Here is a 16,391-nt window from a genome sequence, read left to right as displayed (position 1 = left end):
CCAATGAACTAACATCTCCTAATGAGGACAGCAGCCATCAGTTAAGTAAGTGATTGAATACAGAATTTTCAATATAATTGTGAATGTATGAAGGCCATTAGCATCCTGTTGATTTTTTGGCATTAATCGCAATTGTGTATTCTGGAGCTTTCCATTTGGTGAATGCAGGGGTTCTTCCTTGCAGTATCCACTATAGGTACATTGATATATATATACATGCATTTTCTATGGGTGTTGGGTGACCCATATGGTTAATGGTGTACCTACTATAAAGTTCAAATCTGGCTTATTACTTGTGTGTGCTTCACGTGCCATTTCTAAATTTTTATTTTTTATTTGTTTACACCTGTCCCGGGGTTTGATCTATCTCTTTGTGCTTGAGTTGCCTGTATGTGTGTCCTGTGAAATACTGTATTAAATTTCACGTGCTTGAATCTGTCTGTCATAGCGATATATGTACACCCATACTGATTTCATAGCTTCATCTGAGACTAGGGAGAACACACCCTGTACACACTCTCTCTGTCTATTCATAGAATGCCTCCAAGGGTGATCTATGAATGGGCATGCCCTGTGTTTGTTCCTCTGGACACCGGTGTCTGTTATTCTAGCATGTGTATATGCTATGCACATGGATGGGATTTATATGCACATATCTTAGGAGTTACAGTAAAGTGAATAGAAGGCTGTTCAGCACGCTGGCATTGGGTTCTAATTCTGCCTTTGACAGTTACTAGCTGACTGTGGAAGTCACTTCTCCTTTCTGGGCCCGCCTTTCTTCATGTGTATAAGGAGGACTTAGACGAGGTCTTGAAGAAGACTAGGATTCTCTGACCCTGTAAACGCCAGAGTATGCACAATGGGAAAATGCTGTTTGGAAGTATGCTTGTTTGCCCAGGTTGCTATGCACCTGTTCTTATACTCTGTGCCGGGTATGTCTCTGAGAATGCCTACTTGCTGGTATCTGTATGTAGGTGCACTTTCTGTGCCTGTCCCACATGGTGGTGGTGATGATAGGTCGAGGTGGGGTCTATGCCCTGCACGTTGGTCTGGGCTTTCTGGGACCCCCATTCTTTGTACTTATGTTTATGGGTGTCAAGCACCCTTTGTGTATGTGCCTATGGACGTCTCTGCCCCAAGTACATTTGTTCACACTCCATGTGCAGCCGTGTGTGTACACCTGTGTGCTCAGTGGCCGCTCATGCCTTGTATTTTTGTTCTGTAGCCACAGTATGGTCATATGCATATTATACTCCAAGTGCCTGAGCCCGTTGTTTGTACGTGTGTATCTGTACCCCGAGGGCACATTTGTGTGCGATTCGAGTGTGCACTCCGCCCGCTGCCCGCTAGCTAGGACCCGAGGCGCACCCCCAGCCCCCCCCACCGCGGGGCTGCCCCCTCCTCCCTCCTCTCAGGCCGTCCTGATTGGCCGCCCCCTCGAGCCTCTCCACCTCTCCCCCATTCCTTCTCTCCCTCCCTTCCCGTCCCCTCCCCTCCTGCTCCATCCCTGTCACCAGTGGAGCCGGCGGCGGGTCCCCGGCGGAGCCTGCGCCGCGCTCCGCTCCCATTGGCTGCCCTCGCCTTTGTGTGCCGGGCAGCTGCGGCCCCAGCCCCGCATTTGAATGTATAGAGGGGGATTGGAAGGGAACATTTCCATGGGCCATCTGTCTCCTCGCCAGCCAGCGCTGCCGCCGCCTCAGCCTCCGCAGCCTCCGCCCCGCTGCTGCCTCCGCCACCATCCCCTCCATCCCCTCCATCCCCTCCATCCCCACCTCCTCCTCTACCACCTCCTCCGCCTCCTCCTCCTCCGCCTCCGCCTCCACCAGCGCCCGGGAGCAGCGCAACAAAGGGACCCCGCGCAGCAGCCGCGAGAGCAGCCGCCGCCGCCGCCGCCCCAGCTTCCAGGATGGTCCTAGTCCACGTAGGCTATCTCGTTCTTCCAGTATTTGGCTCTGTGCGAAACAGAGGTATCGCTTTTTCATTTCGGGGTCTGCTTTGGAGCTCGGATCGCCGTGGGTATGGGGGACGGGGGATGGGGGGGGAGAGACCTGGGTGCTGCAGCTGGCGGGGAGAGAGAGCTTTTGCAAGAAAGCAATGTCTAGCCCTCTCTTTTTGGGGGGACCCCTGAGTATGGGGAGCCTGCTCCCTTGAGATCTATTGTAAGGAAGTTGGGGTTTGGCTGACACGGATCTTTCCCTCCCCCTTCTTTCCCTCCTTCCTCCCCCCTATTTTTTTTAATCCTTTGCGGCGGACTTGGTTCCCCCAAATCGCCCCCCCCTTCCCAGATGCCTAGGTGCTCTAAAGAGGGAGAGAGATCTGATTGTGTGTGTACGTGTGTGTCTGTATGAAGGAGTGTTTGGTTTTTATGTAGCAGTGTGGGCTTCACAAAATTTTATTTTGAGGTGTGTGCTCTGTTTAATTTGTATTTTTTGTCATTAATACCACTGGCTGATCGCTGTTTAACTGGGATCTGTGGCTCTCTCTCCTTGCACTCCCCTACCCCACCCCCCCAACCTCTTGTGGGCAGTAGCATGATCTCTCTCTCTCTCTCTCTCTCTCCCTCCTCCCCCTTCTCCTTTTTAACCTTTTTTTTTTTTTTTTTTTTTTTTTTTTTGTTTATTGCCTCTGTGTTGTGCTCCCCCCCTCCCCCCCGCAATTGTCTGAAAGCGCTTTTGCTATGAAGACGGGTTAAAGATTCTTGGCGTGGTGTGGCGTGGTTGCAGTATGTGTGTGTGTGTGTGTGTGTGTGTGTGTGTGTGTGTGTGTGTGCGCGTGTGTGTGTGTGTGTGTGTTGTGTGTGCGTGTGCGCGCGCGCGCGCGCGCGTGTGTGTCCGTTTGACTTGGAGAGAGCTAGACATGTATTTCTGTTTTTCCCTGTGCCAGACTTGATCTGTATATTTGGTCCTTTGGGGATTGCAACTGTGTGTGAGGTTCAGGTTGGAGATCACCTCTCTGGCCAGGAGTCCTCCCCAAAGCCATACATTTGCCACCGGGAGACAGTTACAAAGCAGCAGGCTGGCGGTGGGGGTTTTGTTTTTTAAATATGTGCTATGGGATGTGTTTGCACGGATTTCCCTCACATTCCCTTTTCCTCACATTCTGCTACAACAATAGGCTTGATCCCCCCCTTCTTTCTCCCCCCCCCCCATTCCTTCCATTTTCTTTCAATCAAAAAACAAACAAAAAAAACCCAAAACAAACAAAAATCCCCCCTAAACCACCACCCAGTATTCATGTAGATTCTTTTTTTCCTTTTTTTTTCTTTTTGGTATTCTGCCTTTGGATGCACATTTCTCCTCTTGGAAATGTTTCTTCTCCCTTCTCCACTCCACATTTGCCTGAAATCCCCACTGGATAATATCACACTAAAACAGAATGATGTCTACCCATGCAGACTCGCTCTTCTCTCAGTCAGCATTCCGGGGTGGGGGTGGCCATACGCTAGTGCAGTGGGTTCCCCCTTGGAGATTGGCTGCCCTAGAGGCTTAAATGAGCGTTAAAATGGAGACCCAGCCCTGACATAGCCAGCCCAGCCGCCAGTCCACTCACCCTCACCCTCATCCCCTGCCCCCTGTCCCCCACCCCCAGCCCTCAACTCCTGGTGTGCCCAGAACGACTAGGTTGGACCGTAGGCCTGTTTGAACCGCAGTTTCTTGTGTGATGATAGAATGATGACATTCTGCATTTATCAAATCTTTTTTTTTCTTCATTGTGTAGCACAGTGAATGGTCAACTTGCTGCTGTGTGCGCTGTGACCCTTCTGCCTCCGCATTTAGCTGTATTGTGACACCCCTCTTAACCATTTCCTGTTTCCATCTGAGGAAGGCATTGCTATTTAAGCTGCAGTATCCCCTATCTCAGGCCTGCCTGTCAATTAGAGGGAGGAAAAAAAAAGGGCGGGGTGGGGTTAGGTAAGGGGGGGTAGAGGAGGAGATTCTTCTGAAATGTTAACCCACCCCCCCACCCTTGTTTTAGCGATTATCACTCTATTGCCATTTCCTCTTCTAAGGGTGTGGGACTGTACACTAGGCAGAAATTCAAACATGATTAAGAAGGATGTTGAGCCTAAAAGTATAATTATCCTGATTAAATCATTATCATACTCATTAATACCACCAGATCTCTAAATATCATTTCAGAAGACAAGATACAATTCCATGGCTTGAAATTCAAATTGCTTCAGCTGCTTTTAAAAATTTATTTTTACTTCCCCCTTCTTTGGTCCTCTCCTCCCCCCTCACGTGCCCCCCCCCCCAAAAAAAAAGATTTACAAGCCACTCAAAGTTCTACTTTCCTGGTGTACACACCTCCCCCCAGAGGAGCTGTAAGCAGCAAAGGGGTGTGTGAGACTGTGGGCAAAATTTAGCAGTGATATGCTAGGAACTCATGACCTTCCGATAGAGGATACTAATGCTTAAACCTATGAAGTCCTAAACCACAATCTTCTTGTAAAACTATTAGAGAGACTGTTAGCTTAAACCTGTTCTCTTTAGTTTCATTGTAGTAGCGTAGGAAACAGGCCATTTCAGAATAGCTGTAGAGAAATAACCATTTTTGTATCTTCATCTTGTTTAGCTAAGTACATTGCACTGTAAATTCCTGTTAAGTGGATTCATTTTGCTTTAGGTTTGGAGGCTGCGGTATCTTGTTTTTCCAGTTATCTGGGTAAACATCGGCTTGCCTTGCAGCACCCAGGCATAACTGAACAAATTACATTTGGTCGGAGGCCAAAAAAAAAAAATAATAAATTTTAAATTCTTCAATTTAGTGTCATTTGTTGCCATTCCAGATCCTCTGGAAATTTGGTAGACAGAGGTTCCTGGCCTAAGGGGAGTGATTGCCACAGTTCCTTAAATATCGAGGACTAGTGCATCCTTGGACAGCCTTGGCCCTCAGTGCTGCCCCTTTAACTGTTGGCTACCATCTGTTCCCAAAAGCCAACTGCATGCCGGATGAACTGTCTTTAAAAAAAAAACAAACAAACCCAAGACAAAAACAGTTACCAAAGAAGGGAGCCCCCTGCTTTGGGGTCCCTCTGAAATCACAAACCCAGAGAGCCTTCCGATCTGGCGAATTGGGCATTTCATGGAAGGTAAAGGGGAAAAAAAGAGTTCCCGGCAAAATGGGTTTCCATTCAACAGGGATAGCGTGTTCTGCTGTGCTGAATTACTTCCTGTTCTTATTTTGTGGGGTAATTTTTTCTGTATCAAATATCCTTTTGGTTGTGTATCTTTTTCACCTTTTCTTGTACTAAAACTGAAGCATGATCTGTATTTTTTTACATTCCCCAGTTGACAATGTAAATCGCTCGGTTAGAGACGTTCCCCTGCTGAAATGTAATGTGGTCGTGTAGCCTGGACCATCTGCTCATTGTACGCTGCTTTTGTTCTGTTGCCCTTCCGAAGCATGGTGGGCCCGGCCTTTTTTTTGTATTGTGTGCATGACAACATTGTTACACACAGAATCCACTAATACTAATATACAAATCTCTCAATAAAGAAACTAGTTTTCCTATATTAACCTAGTGTGCTTTTTCTCTTGCTGTTTCCCCATTTATTGTCGTATCCTGCTGTTTAGATTTTTTTCCCTTGCTTTTCTATCCCCACCCTCACCTACTTCCACCCCACCCCCCATTGTAAGGTTTGAGTGAATGCCTTTTTTTATTTTTTTATTATTATTATTTTTTGGTTGTAATAGATATGGTGACTTTAATCTCATCTACCCCATATCTCTTTCCATTAGCCGTCTGGGGCACAAGGATAAAAATCCTGCATCCCACAAAGAGGGGTGGGGGTGGTCCACATCCCCCGGGCTCTCTTGGCATAGTCCTCTCTCCTGCTGTGGAATGAATGGCTCACATGGGTACACACCTTACCCGTAGCTTATCGGGGAGTACCTAATGACTACTCCTTATTGCCTTTTAATTCCCAAGTAATGTGGGGGTCAAGATTAGGATCCTGGGAATCAAGGAGCCAACACCAAGTGTGAGAAAGGGGATACAGTACTGAAAGATCATTTGTTTATTTAAAACTTTCCTTCCTTCTCCTCTATTTACCATGCTACCCATGCTAGAGACTGTGTCCTGGTCTAAGCAGGAAGAGGCGAGGTGAGATGTTCGATGTAAACTGAGGTTAGCGCCACTTTCTGTGGAACAGAAACTTAGCACAGCCACACGTACGTATGTATGTGTGTAGCTAGATGTATATTAAAATAGCCAAACTCTTGAGATGGAAACATTGCCTTAGAATTCCTGGTCAGGAGACTCTTCAAAACAGAGCCCTGTTTTGATTCATCAAGTTAAAACAGCAGGATCTGGGATGGTGGGAATAAGAGCATGGCTCTTCTGGGCTGTCTTTGTTTGACAGGGATGTGCCAGGGGTGCTGCTGCAGCCTATTTCCCGGATCCCCAGTGGCCAAAGCCATTCCATACCACAATGAAAATTGGTTAAACTGTGGCACTTGCAACCTGGTTAAGAAAACTGACTTTCTGACCTCTGTCGTTATATTAAGCGGATTTTTCTGGGGGGAGGGAGGGGAGGAAATCAGGTCTCCTCACCTCCAAAAAAGAGATCCCCCTTTAAAATATGCACATGTATTGTATAGGCGTTTGAAAAGAAAGTAGTGAAATGCTTTTTCTCCCATTCCAAAGTGGAAACTAAATTCAAGCATTTGTCAATTACACCTATTCAATTTCTAGCCCTGAACAAGCCTTGTTAAATGAGGCATGTTAGACACCAATGACATCAGTTGATTAAAGAAATTCACGGTTCCTTCAAATGGTCATCATTTTGGAGAGCCGTATCATTGTGCAAGGCAGTGCCTCCTCGCTTCCTCCAAGCCGTATCCTGAGTTTTCCTCTTCCATATTCCTTTCCATGTATCTGGCCATCACGTCCCTCCTATGTGATCACACACAACACTCTTCTCTCTCCCTCTTGGTGTAATCTCTCCTCTGCCCTTTGTTCTCTCGCTAGCCTACCCTACTCCAGATTGGGAAGCTTAGCTGACTTGCTGTGACACACGAACACACATACATGTAACAGAGGGAGGCTTGTGCTGTAGTTTGCATGAGAGAAAACATGCATGTCTACGGGGCTGATCATTTGATGACGTGACTGATTTTGTTTTTGTTTATTTTTTTTTTTGTTTTCATTTTGTTTTTATTTTCTTTTTACATGAGGCAACTTTTAATTGTTTGTGGTCCGACCAAACTAAATCAAACCAAACCAACCCTTTTCCCTAACCCAGCCCCCCAAACAGTAACAATAAACCTCCCAAACCGGAAAAAAATAAAATAAAAACCAAACACAAAAAAACCTCCCCAGACAGGTCCTAGTGCTGTTAAACCCCAGGGCTGTGTCTGTCCTAGAGAGTAGCTTCATTTTAGTAAGATTAACCTACCCCAAATTTTCATTTTTTGTAAATGAGTGACAAAGCATGTCAAAATTGTTGGGCAAATACATTTTGGGGATAGTTTAGTAATCTAATAATATGGAAGATTATTGGGTTAATGGGAACTCACACTAAGCAATTGATCATATGCATACTGTATACTTTGACCTGGCTTCTTAGAGGCACATTATTATCAAAGAGAGCACATTTGATTCCTCTTCCCCTCTCCCCCCTAATTCCACCACCCTGGCAACCCAAAAGCTTTCATAGTTCATTTTCACTTTCTAATCCATCTAACACATCTCTGGTTTAATAAGTTTGACCCTGGGGTTTTGGAAAAGTCATCTATTAAGTTCATTCTTCATACTGCAGGCTTTGAGGGAAAAAAAAAAAAATAAAAAGGAAGACTGGTAAGTTACTATGACAGCTCCAGGTTCTGAGAGAGGGACCTTCTCTCCCTAAACTAGTGTGGGATGAAGCCAACCTGACTTAATTAATGAGTTTCTTTAAATAACAGTTTTCCATAAACTGGCAAATATTATTAATATACAGGATGAAAAAAAAGTGACTGGCTTTACACCCTCCTATGCAGCTTACAAACACTGGCAATATTTCCTCTTCTTATCTGCAGTGCCCCCTCCTCCTCCCCTTCCCCTCCTCTGTCCCCTGACCTTGAAATAAGCTTACTGGAGTGTCACGTTTGGAAACCTGTGGTTTGCTAAGTAAAAAGGGAGAAGACAACTCAGAGAGGACTATGCTGGACTCCAGATACACTGGCCTGGTCTGTTTCCTGGAGCATAAGATTTCAAGTGAAGGGAATGCTAATAATCCTTGAAGGGAATTGGCCCTGGTTTCTCAAGCTGACCACAAGACAAATATAATTTGATGTAAGTCTCAGTTTCTCCAGGGCCATGAAGCTCTTTGAAGGCCTCTTGTTATTTACATAGTGTGGGTATTAATAAATATAAAGAGCATGTTAGTATCTTCTTAGTAATGGTAAAGGGCCTTTTGGGTGGGGTTTGTCGATAGATGAATCTCTTTGCCTCCAAACGAATGGAGAAATGGTACATTTGCAAGACCCAAATGTCAGCACAATCAGAGGATTTTTTTTTTTAAGGAAAAAAAAATGAAACTAAGTCAATTGCAATGCCTGGATCTTCATCCATCTCTCTCCATCCATCCATCCATCCATCCATCCATCCATCCATCTATCCATCCATCCATCCATCCATCCAACCATAACCATCTATGCCTCTATCTATCCATTTAACCAACCAACCAACAAACCATTATTTACTGAAAACCTGTTTTAGTGAAAAGAGTACCAGATGTATAGTCTGAGTTTCTGGATTTGAATTCTAAACCTCATTGTCTGAGTGACTTTAAATACCTGATTTTAATTTCTCATCTGGTAAAAAAAAACCAAAACAACATTAGATTAGGTGAATTTTGTGGTCCTTTGGTCATTTCAGTATTAAATTTATTATCTTATGATTCTGTATGGATACCACCCTGTTAAGCCAATGGAGGCATATAAAAACAATCTGAGGTACTATCTTCAGCCCTCTATTCTGTAATCTTGTTGGGAAGACAAGCCATATGTGTGTATGTACATATTCATATGTACACATGTATATATATGTATACATATGTATTTCATTTACACATGAAATGAGGTGAGGTATGATTAGGAAACCTCTGGGCTCCCTCCTAGCTCTAATATTCCATGATTCTTTGTAAGATCAGAGGAGAGAGAGGTCACATGTGAGTAGGAATGGTCAGGGAAGGTTTCATGGAGAAGGGTGGTAGATAGAGAGAATTTAAACATGAGGAGAGTAGAGGGGAGAATATTCCAGGCAGAAGAACAACATGAGCAAAGGTGAGAATGTACATGATGTTTTCTAAGGCTGAGGTGGCTAGGTAAGACCTTGGCAAGCCTTTAATGTCAATCAGAGGAATTTGACTTTGATCTGTAGAAAATGGGGAGGCATTGGAAGACCAAGTGAGTGAAATCAAATGAAAGACCCTTCCTTCAGATCCATGTGTCATGATACTATGCTAAATGTAAGGTGTACAAAGAAAGGCAAGAACAATTCCTGTCCTCAAGGGGTTTACAATCTAATGGGGGAGACAATGATGCAAACAAACGGGATATATTACAGGATAACTTTGAGATGATATCATAGGGAAAGTACTAGCATTGGGGGGACCTGGAAAGGCTTCTTACAAAAAGTGGGAGAATCTAAAGGCCTAGGGTTTGGATGTGGGAAGGAGATATTGGAAGTTAGGAAGTCAATTGGGAAGCGACCGCAATAAGCCAGGCATGAGGTGATAAGATAATGTAATCACTGGATTTGGAGTCAGGAAGACCTGGATTCAAAGTATACCTTGGATACCTACAAGTTGTGTGATTCTGTGGCTCAGTTTTTCCATCTGAAAAATGGGAGGGTAGGTCTCAGTGTCCTTTAAGGTTTGTTCAACTCTAAATCTATGATCCTATGAATTATAGTAGTGGCAGTGGGAGTAGTATGAAGGGGACAAGTGCTAAAAACATGATGAGGAAAGAATGGATATAACCTGAAGACCAATTAATTTCACTGGAGGCTGAAGAAGAGGGAAAAATCAAAGACCAGAGTTTTGAAGCTGGGTGACTAGGATGGTAGAAGTTCTATGAACACAGATAGCAAAATTGTAAAGGGGGAACTGGCTTTATGGAGGGGAATTGACTTTAGTATTGGACAAATGGAGGTTGAAGTATAGGTGATCTATCCAGATGGAAATGTAGAAAGCTGTGGTTGAATCCTAAAAAACCCCTAAAACATTAACTTTGGTGTTTCAAAATATAGATTAAATCTGTGGGAGGAAATACCCTTTAAAATGATCATAATCCTGCTTTTAACTTTTCAAAGTATTTTCACAGACATAACTTGGTAGGAAGGCAGGACGACATGGGTTCAAATCCCAACTCTTGTCACGTACTATGTGTATGCCCTTGAATAAGTAATTAAATTTCTCTGGACCTCAGTTTCCTCAACTGCAAAACAAGAGGGGTTGGGCAAAATGAGTCTAAACTTCTGATCCTAAAATCTAGGACATAATGACATTTTCCTCTATAAATGTGGGCAACAACAAGGTGTAGAGGTGTTGGCACCACCATTTTTAGAGGAGATGAGAAAACTGAGACCCAGGTTTGGTAAATGACTTAGCCAAGGTCACTCAGGAAAATCACAAACATTTTATTATGATTTGTATTGTGAATCATCTTATGCATCATCCACAAGATACCTAAGGGCTACCAGCAGTTCATATGATAATAGTTAACATTTATATAGTGCTTACTTGGTGCAAGGTGCTGCTCATAAGCACTTCACATTATCGTCTCACATACGGTACTGCTTTTTGAGGAATGCTGGTATAGACAAATCCTGGCGAATGGAAGGAAAAGGGGAATGGGAAATGGTTATTAAGTGGATGAGTATTAAGCATAGGGAAAAATAGAGGAGGAAAGGGGCAGAGAAGAAAGGCAGGAGAGTTTGGTTTCTAATGTGAGAAGCTTTGGAGACTTGATCAAAACAATGTGAGAAGAGTGGAAGAGGAAGGTCGTGATTAGCCATGTTTTTGAAGAAAACGGAGGGAAGAATGGAAGAAGCTAGAGTGTAAGAGTTGAAGAGGGAGGCTGAAAAGGGCAGAGATGTGAAGTGAATCAGGGAGAAGAGGAAGGAGAAAGAAAATTTGGAGACATTATTAAGTCTTATCTCTATGTGGAAAAACAGGTGAGTGAATTCTTACCTCCTAAACAAAAGGCTGCCTCTTTGATGACTTGAGTTCAAAGAAGGCCTTCTCCCATTGGGAAACTGCTCTACTCTGGCAAGAGGAATTCTTTCATTAGTGAACTACTCAGGGCATCATTGATTGACTTTTAAGGCTGGATGTGATCCGTAGATGGTTGTGGTGTCAGAGGAAAGAGCCCTCCCAGAACTGGACTAAGAAGATTTGAATTCAGAGTTCTAGTGGTGCTAATTAACTAGCTATGTGGCCATGGATAAGCCACTCACTTTCTTTGAGTCTCAGTTTTCTCATCCTTAAAATGGGTATAGGGGTAATTGAAAAATATACTTCAAAGGGTGATTGTGAAAAAAGGACTTTTAAAATGCTACATTAGTGGTTTTTTTGTTAGCTAATATTCCTCTGAGTAAAGTATTGCTCTTTCCCCTTTAATCTTCCTTTAAAATGCAAAGATAACTGGAAGGGTTGCATATTTCCTCTCTGGCAAAGTTTTATTACTTTAGATCCAAAGTCAGTGGTCTAAGTTGGAATTCTGGTTCCCAAGGAAAACTTTGCAAAGGAGTCTTATTATTATTTTTTAGTTCACTGCACCATGACTATATTAAAAGAAATGATTGGATACCAGTGATGATTGCTTATATTCAAGACACTTGGCCACTATGAACATTGCAACCCCACATCTGATGGAGGAGGAAACTGAAAAACAGAGAAGGTGAATGATTTGCCAAAGGTCACACAGCAAGAATATTAGAGATGGCGGTGGGAATGGAGGTGGTAGTGGTAGTAGAAAGGCAGGGAGAGAGAATGACTCAAATCAAGCCTTGATGGTGACTGCTAGTTCCGAGTTCCATCTGGGATTCCTTCAGTGCCTTGACAACCCCTAGGCACTAGCTTGAAAGAAGTATGTGTCCCCCTCCCTCCCATTTTTTTTTTTTTAGTGCTGCCTGAACCTTGAATAGATCTGCTTTGATTCTTAGCAGAACTAAGCCTGGGGCCCTCTTCTTGAGGCTCTGGTCTCTCAATCATGGCCATAAACATATGGGTTTCTTGTTACCAAGCCTTAACTAGAAAGCCTTGATGTTAATGTCTTTTGATGGAACTGAAATGCCATGGGTCACAAGTTTGCCCAGTCCTAATTTAACCACTCCATTCCCACAGCTGATGTTGGCTATCTGTGTGTGTATGTGTGCCCGTGTGTGTGTGTGTGCGTGTGCGTGTGTGTATGCATGTGGGGAGGGGTGCTGGCAGGGAGAGAGCTGGAAGGGCATAGAAGGCATACCTTTCCTAACTAGGCTCATCACTGCCAATAGCCCTCAATTGGACACTGTGTAGTTACTAGAGCCAGTTAGGGAAAAATGATGAGGCTATGGGGGGATGGCGTGTGGCTACAAAATCAGGAGTTCTGTTTTCTGTGATGGAAGCCCAGCTCTTAATACATTGCAGAATCTTGGGCAAGTGACTTCTTATCTCAGAACCTCAGTTTCTTCATTTGTAAAATGGATTGTACTTCTTAAATTCAAGTAATTTTCATTATTTTCATAAAAACAGCTATTATTAAAAATATTACCATATTTTTTTTACTCTTGCCTTCTGTTTTAGTATCATTTCTAAGATAGAAAAGTAGCAAAGGCTAGGCAGTCAGGGTTAAGTGATTTGCCCAGGATCACAGCTAGGAAATAGCTCAGGCCAGATTTTTCTTTAAAAAACCCTTACGGGGGCAGCTGGGTAGCTCAGTGGATTGAGAGCCAGGTCTAGAGACGGGAGGTCCTAGGTTCAAATCTGGTCTCAGACACTTCCCAGCTGTGTGACCCTGGGCAAGTCCCTTGACCCCCATTGCCTAACCTTACCACTCTTCTGCCTTGGAGCCAATACACAGTATTGACTCCAAGACAGAAGGTAAGGGTTTAAAAAAAACCAACAAACCCCTTACCTTCTTCTGTCTTAGAATCAAAACTGTGTATTGCTTCTAAGGCAGAAGAATAGTAAGGGCTAGGCAATGGGAGTTAAATGACTTGCCCAGGGTCATACAGCTAGGAAGTGTCTGAGATCACATTTGAACCCAGCACCTCAAAGTTTGGTTCTCAATCCACTGAGCCACCTACCTCCTCCCCCCACCCCCATTTGTTTTTACTAACACACCCTAAAACCTTGCTCACTGTAGCCTCTAAGCAGAGTAAGTTCCCTCTGTTATGGATTTGTTTCTAAATTCATTTTCATTGAACTGTCTCACTGAGCTGAGCTGCTATAAAACAGAGCCTGATGGGGGAATGAATGGGAGGGTGAGGGAGCAGCAGGGTGGAAATGGAGCACCCTTTTCCTAAAGCCTGCAGCTCCCTACCCAACTTTCAGAACAGTAACAGAAGTGTCACCTACCTCATTACCTGCCATTTACCTGAGGGGAGGAGCAGACATCGCAGTGGTTTCCTTGATGAAGTTAGCCCAGTGGAGTCTGGGATTGGGAGGTGGGGGTAAGGATGTGAGGGACTACAGTCTTTGCACATGTCTGCTGGGCAGTGGAGAGAAGGGGGTATAGAATTGGATGGCTGGGTGCTCAGAGGAGGTGACTATTCAGCTAACACTTATTTGAGGAAAGAACAGGAAGCAATTCCAATGCTCTCAGCTCTTGCCCAGTTCCTAGGGAAGGGGAGAGGAGACAGGAGTATGTTCTTTTAAGTTCTCTTCTCTCCCTCCTCCATTTGACTCTGGGTTTCATCCTAGCATTACTAGGGATCACAGCTAGAGTGAAAAGGCTGTGTGTCAGTGTGATGTGAGTCAGCTTTAGGTGAGTCTGAAAGATGGAGAAAATTTCCTTCTATTTCATTTCCCATCCCCTCCCCATTTTTATCACCTGTCCTGGTGCTGGCTTGCTATTCCTGCCTGCCTAGCCTTCTCTCATCCTCACTGCCTTTTATGGCAGCCTGCTCAATTTTTTATGTCTTTAAGGCAGGAGTCTTTTTTTTTTTTTTAATCCTTACCTTCCGTCTTGGAGTCAATACTGTGATTTGGTTCTGAGGCAGAAGAGAGGTAAGGGCTAGGCATTTGAAGTTAAGTGACTTGCTCAGGGTCATACAGCTAGGAAGTATCTGAGTCCAGATTCGAACCAGTACTTCTCTCCTGGTCTGGCTCTCAATCCATTGAGACACCTCACTTACTGCCTCAAGGAAGGATGACTTCCTCTCCTCCTCCTCCTCCTCCTCCTCCTCCTCCTCCTCCTCCTCCTCCTCCTCCTCCTCCTCCTCCTCCTCCTCCTCCTCCTCCTCCTCCTCCTCCTCCTCCTCCTCCTCCTCCTCCTCCTCCTCCTCCTCCTCCTCCTCCTCCTCCTCCTCCTCCTCCTCCTCCTCCTCCTCCTCCTCCTCCTCCTCCTCCTCCTCCTCCTCCTCCTCCTCCTCCTCCTCCTCCTCCTCCTCCTCCTCCTCCTCCTCCTCCTCCTCCTCCTCCTCCTCCTCCTCCTCCTCCTCCTCCTCCTCCTCCTCCTCCTCCTCCTCCTCCTCCTCCTCCTCCTCCTCCTCCTCCTCCTCCTCCTCCTCCTCCTCCTCCTCCTCCTCCTCCTCCTCCTCCTCCTCCTCCTCCTCCTCCTCCTCCTCCTCCTCCTCCTCCTNACCTTTTAAATCCATGGATCTCCTGCTTTAAAGACCCTGGGTTAAGAACTTCTGTTTTAAGGGTTGCTTTTTATTTATAAAGGAAGATCTGTTAAGGGAATTGGAGATATTTAACCTGAAACAGGGAAGATTTAGCTCCCCACTCCCACTCCTACCCCCAAGAGGCTCTGATAATTGTCTTCAAGTATTTGAAGGGCTGGCATGTGGAAAAGGGACTCAACTTGTTCCATTTGCCCTCAGGGAGTACACTGGGAGCAGTGGGTGGCAACTGTAGAAAGCAGTGTTCTGTCAATGTAATAGAAAACCTTGCTAGTAATTAGAAGGATCCCAAAGTGGAATGGGCTACCTCCAGAGCAAGTAAACTTCCTGGAGGGAGGACCATTTGTTGGAAAAGCTTTAGAGGAGTTTCCCATTCAGACAAAGTTGGACCTTCTCTGAGATGACTTCTCAAAGCTGTGATTGGGTGATTCTGATGGGGGTTAAGGCATGTTCATGGCCTTCTTAAGACTCTTATGGTAGGAATTTCAGTCCCTGGGTTGACTGGTGAAGGTAGAGGAACATAATAGATTGTTAAAAAATAGCATGCTTAAAAAAATTAGTTTGTCACATCAGTATTCCCAAGTATCTCTCTCCTTCCCTCACCTCCCCATACTAGAGAAGGTATCATTTGACAGTGGAGTTTTTTTTTTAACCCATTATGTTTTGTCTTAGAGTCAGTTCTAGGTATAGGTCCTGAGACAGAAGAGAGGTAAGGGATAGGACAATTGAGGGTAAGTGATTGCCCAGGGTCCCTCAGTTAAGAAGTATCTGAGGCTAGATTTCAATCCAGGACCTCCCATCTCTATTCTTGATTCTTTATCCACTGAATCCAAAGCAGAGATTCTTAAAGGGCTATTTGTGGGGTGGGAGGGACTGCTTTCATAGCACTTCCATAACAACATACAGAGGCTCCCTCTTTTACCTCCTTGAGAGGGTCTTCTTGTTAGGATGAAGAGAAATCAGGATTTTGGAGAAGGTGGGGCATGGAAGGAGAAGAGGTTAAAAAAAAAAAAAGAACTTGTAGAAAAGCCTAGTATTTTTTTTTTTGTCTCCTTCTAGAGAGCTGCCAGAGCTTCTTCCACCACCTCCCCTGACCTCCCATTGGACAAGGGAAAGAACACTGGACTAGGATTCAGAAAGCCTCAGTTTAGGTTGGAGCTCTGACATTTATTATTACTAGCTGTGTGACCAGAGCAAGCCACATCCTCTCCCAGGGCCTCAGTTTCCTCATTTGGGAAAAGGAGATGATACTAAGTATTTTATGGATCATAATATTCTGTAGAAAATGCAAGCACCTATTGCTGCTGCTACCAATTTCCACCCTAAAGTGAAGGGTGTCATAATGAGGTTCCAGTGTATGTGCAAGATATTCTTTTCTCTTTTTTATAAATAAGAATTCAAGAAATTATTGAGGTCTTCAGGAAAGGCCATTGTCCTGGAAGGCTGAGGAATGAATTTCTAATCTGACTTCAATGGAAAACGTATCAGTTTTGGAGTCAGAAGATCTAGGTTCAAAATCTGACTAAACAACTTACTGGTTGCATGGCTTTGGACAAGTCATCGAAGCATTTGGGAT

The 16,391-nt window shown here is 44.5% G+C and overlaps 1 protein-coding gene across 1 annotated transcript in view; it reads left to right on the top strand.

The window, feature by feature from the left end:
- Positions 1-1,906: 1,906 nt before the first annotated feature.
- The window catches only part of RNF165 (ring finger protein 165), a 182,526-nt gene continuing 168,041 nt past the window's right edge, over positions 1,907-16,391 (top strand). The window contains 1 exon segment of the mRNA XM_044681645.1: positions 1,907-1,967. Within this exon segment, the coding sequence (XP_044537580.1) occupies positions 1,907-1,967 (61 nt within the window).

This window comes from Gracilinanus agilis, chromosome 1 (assembly GCF_016433145.1).
Source record: "Gracilinanus agilis isolate LMUSP501 chromosome 1, AgileGrace, whole genome shotgun sequence".
Taxonomy (NCBI): domain Eukaryota; kingdom Metazoa; phylum Chordata; class Mammalia; order Didelphimorphia; family Didelphidae; genus Gracilinanus; species Gracilinanus agilis.
This window is presented reverse-complemented; position numbering and strand designations above follow the sequence as displayed.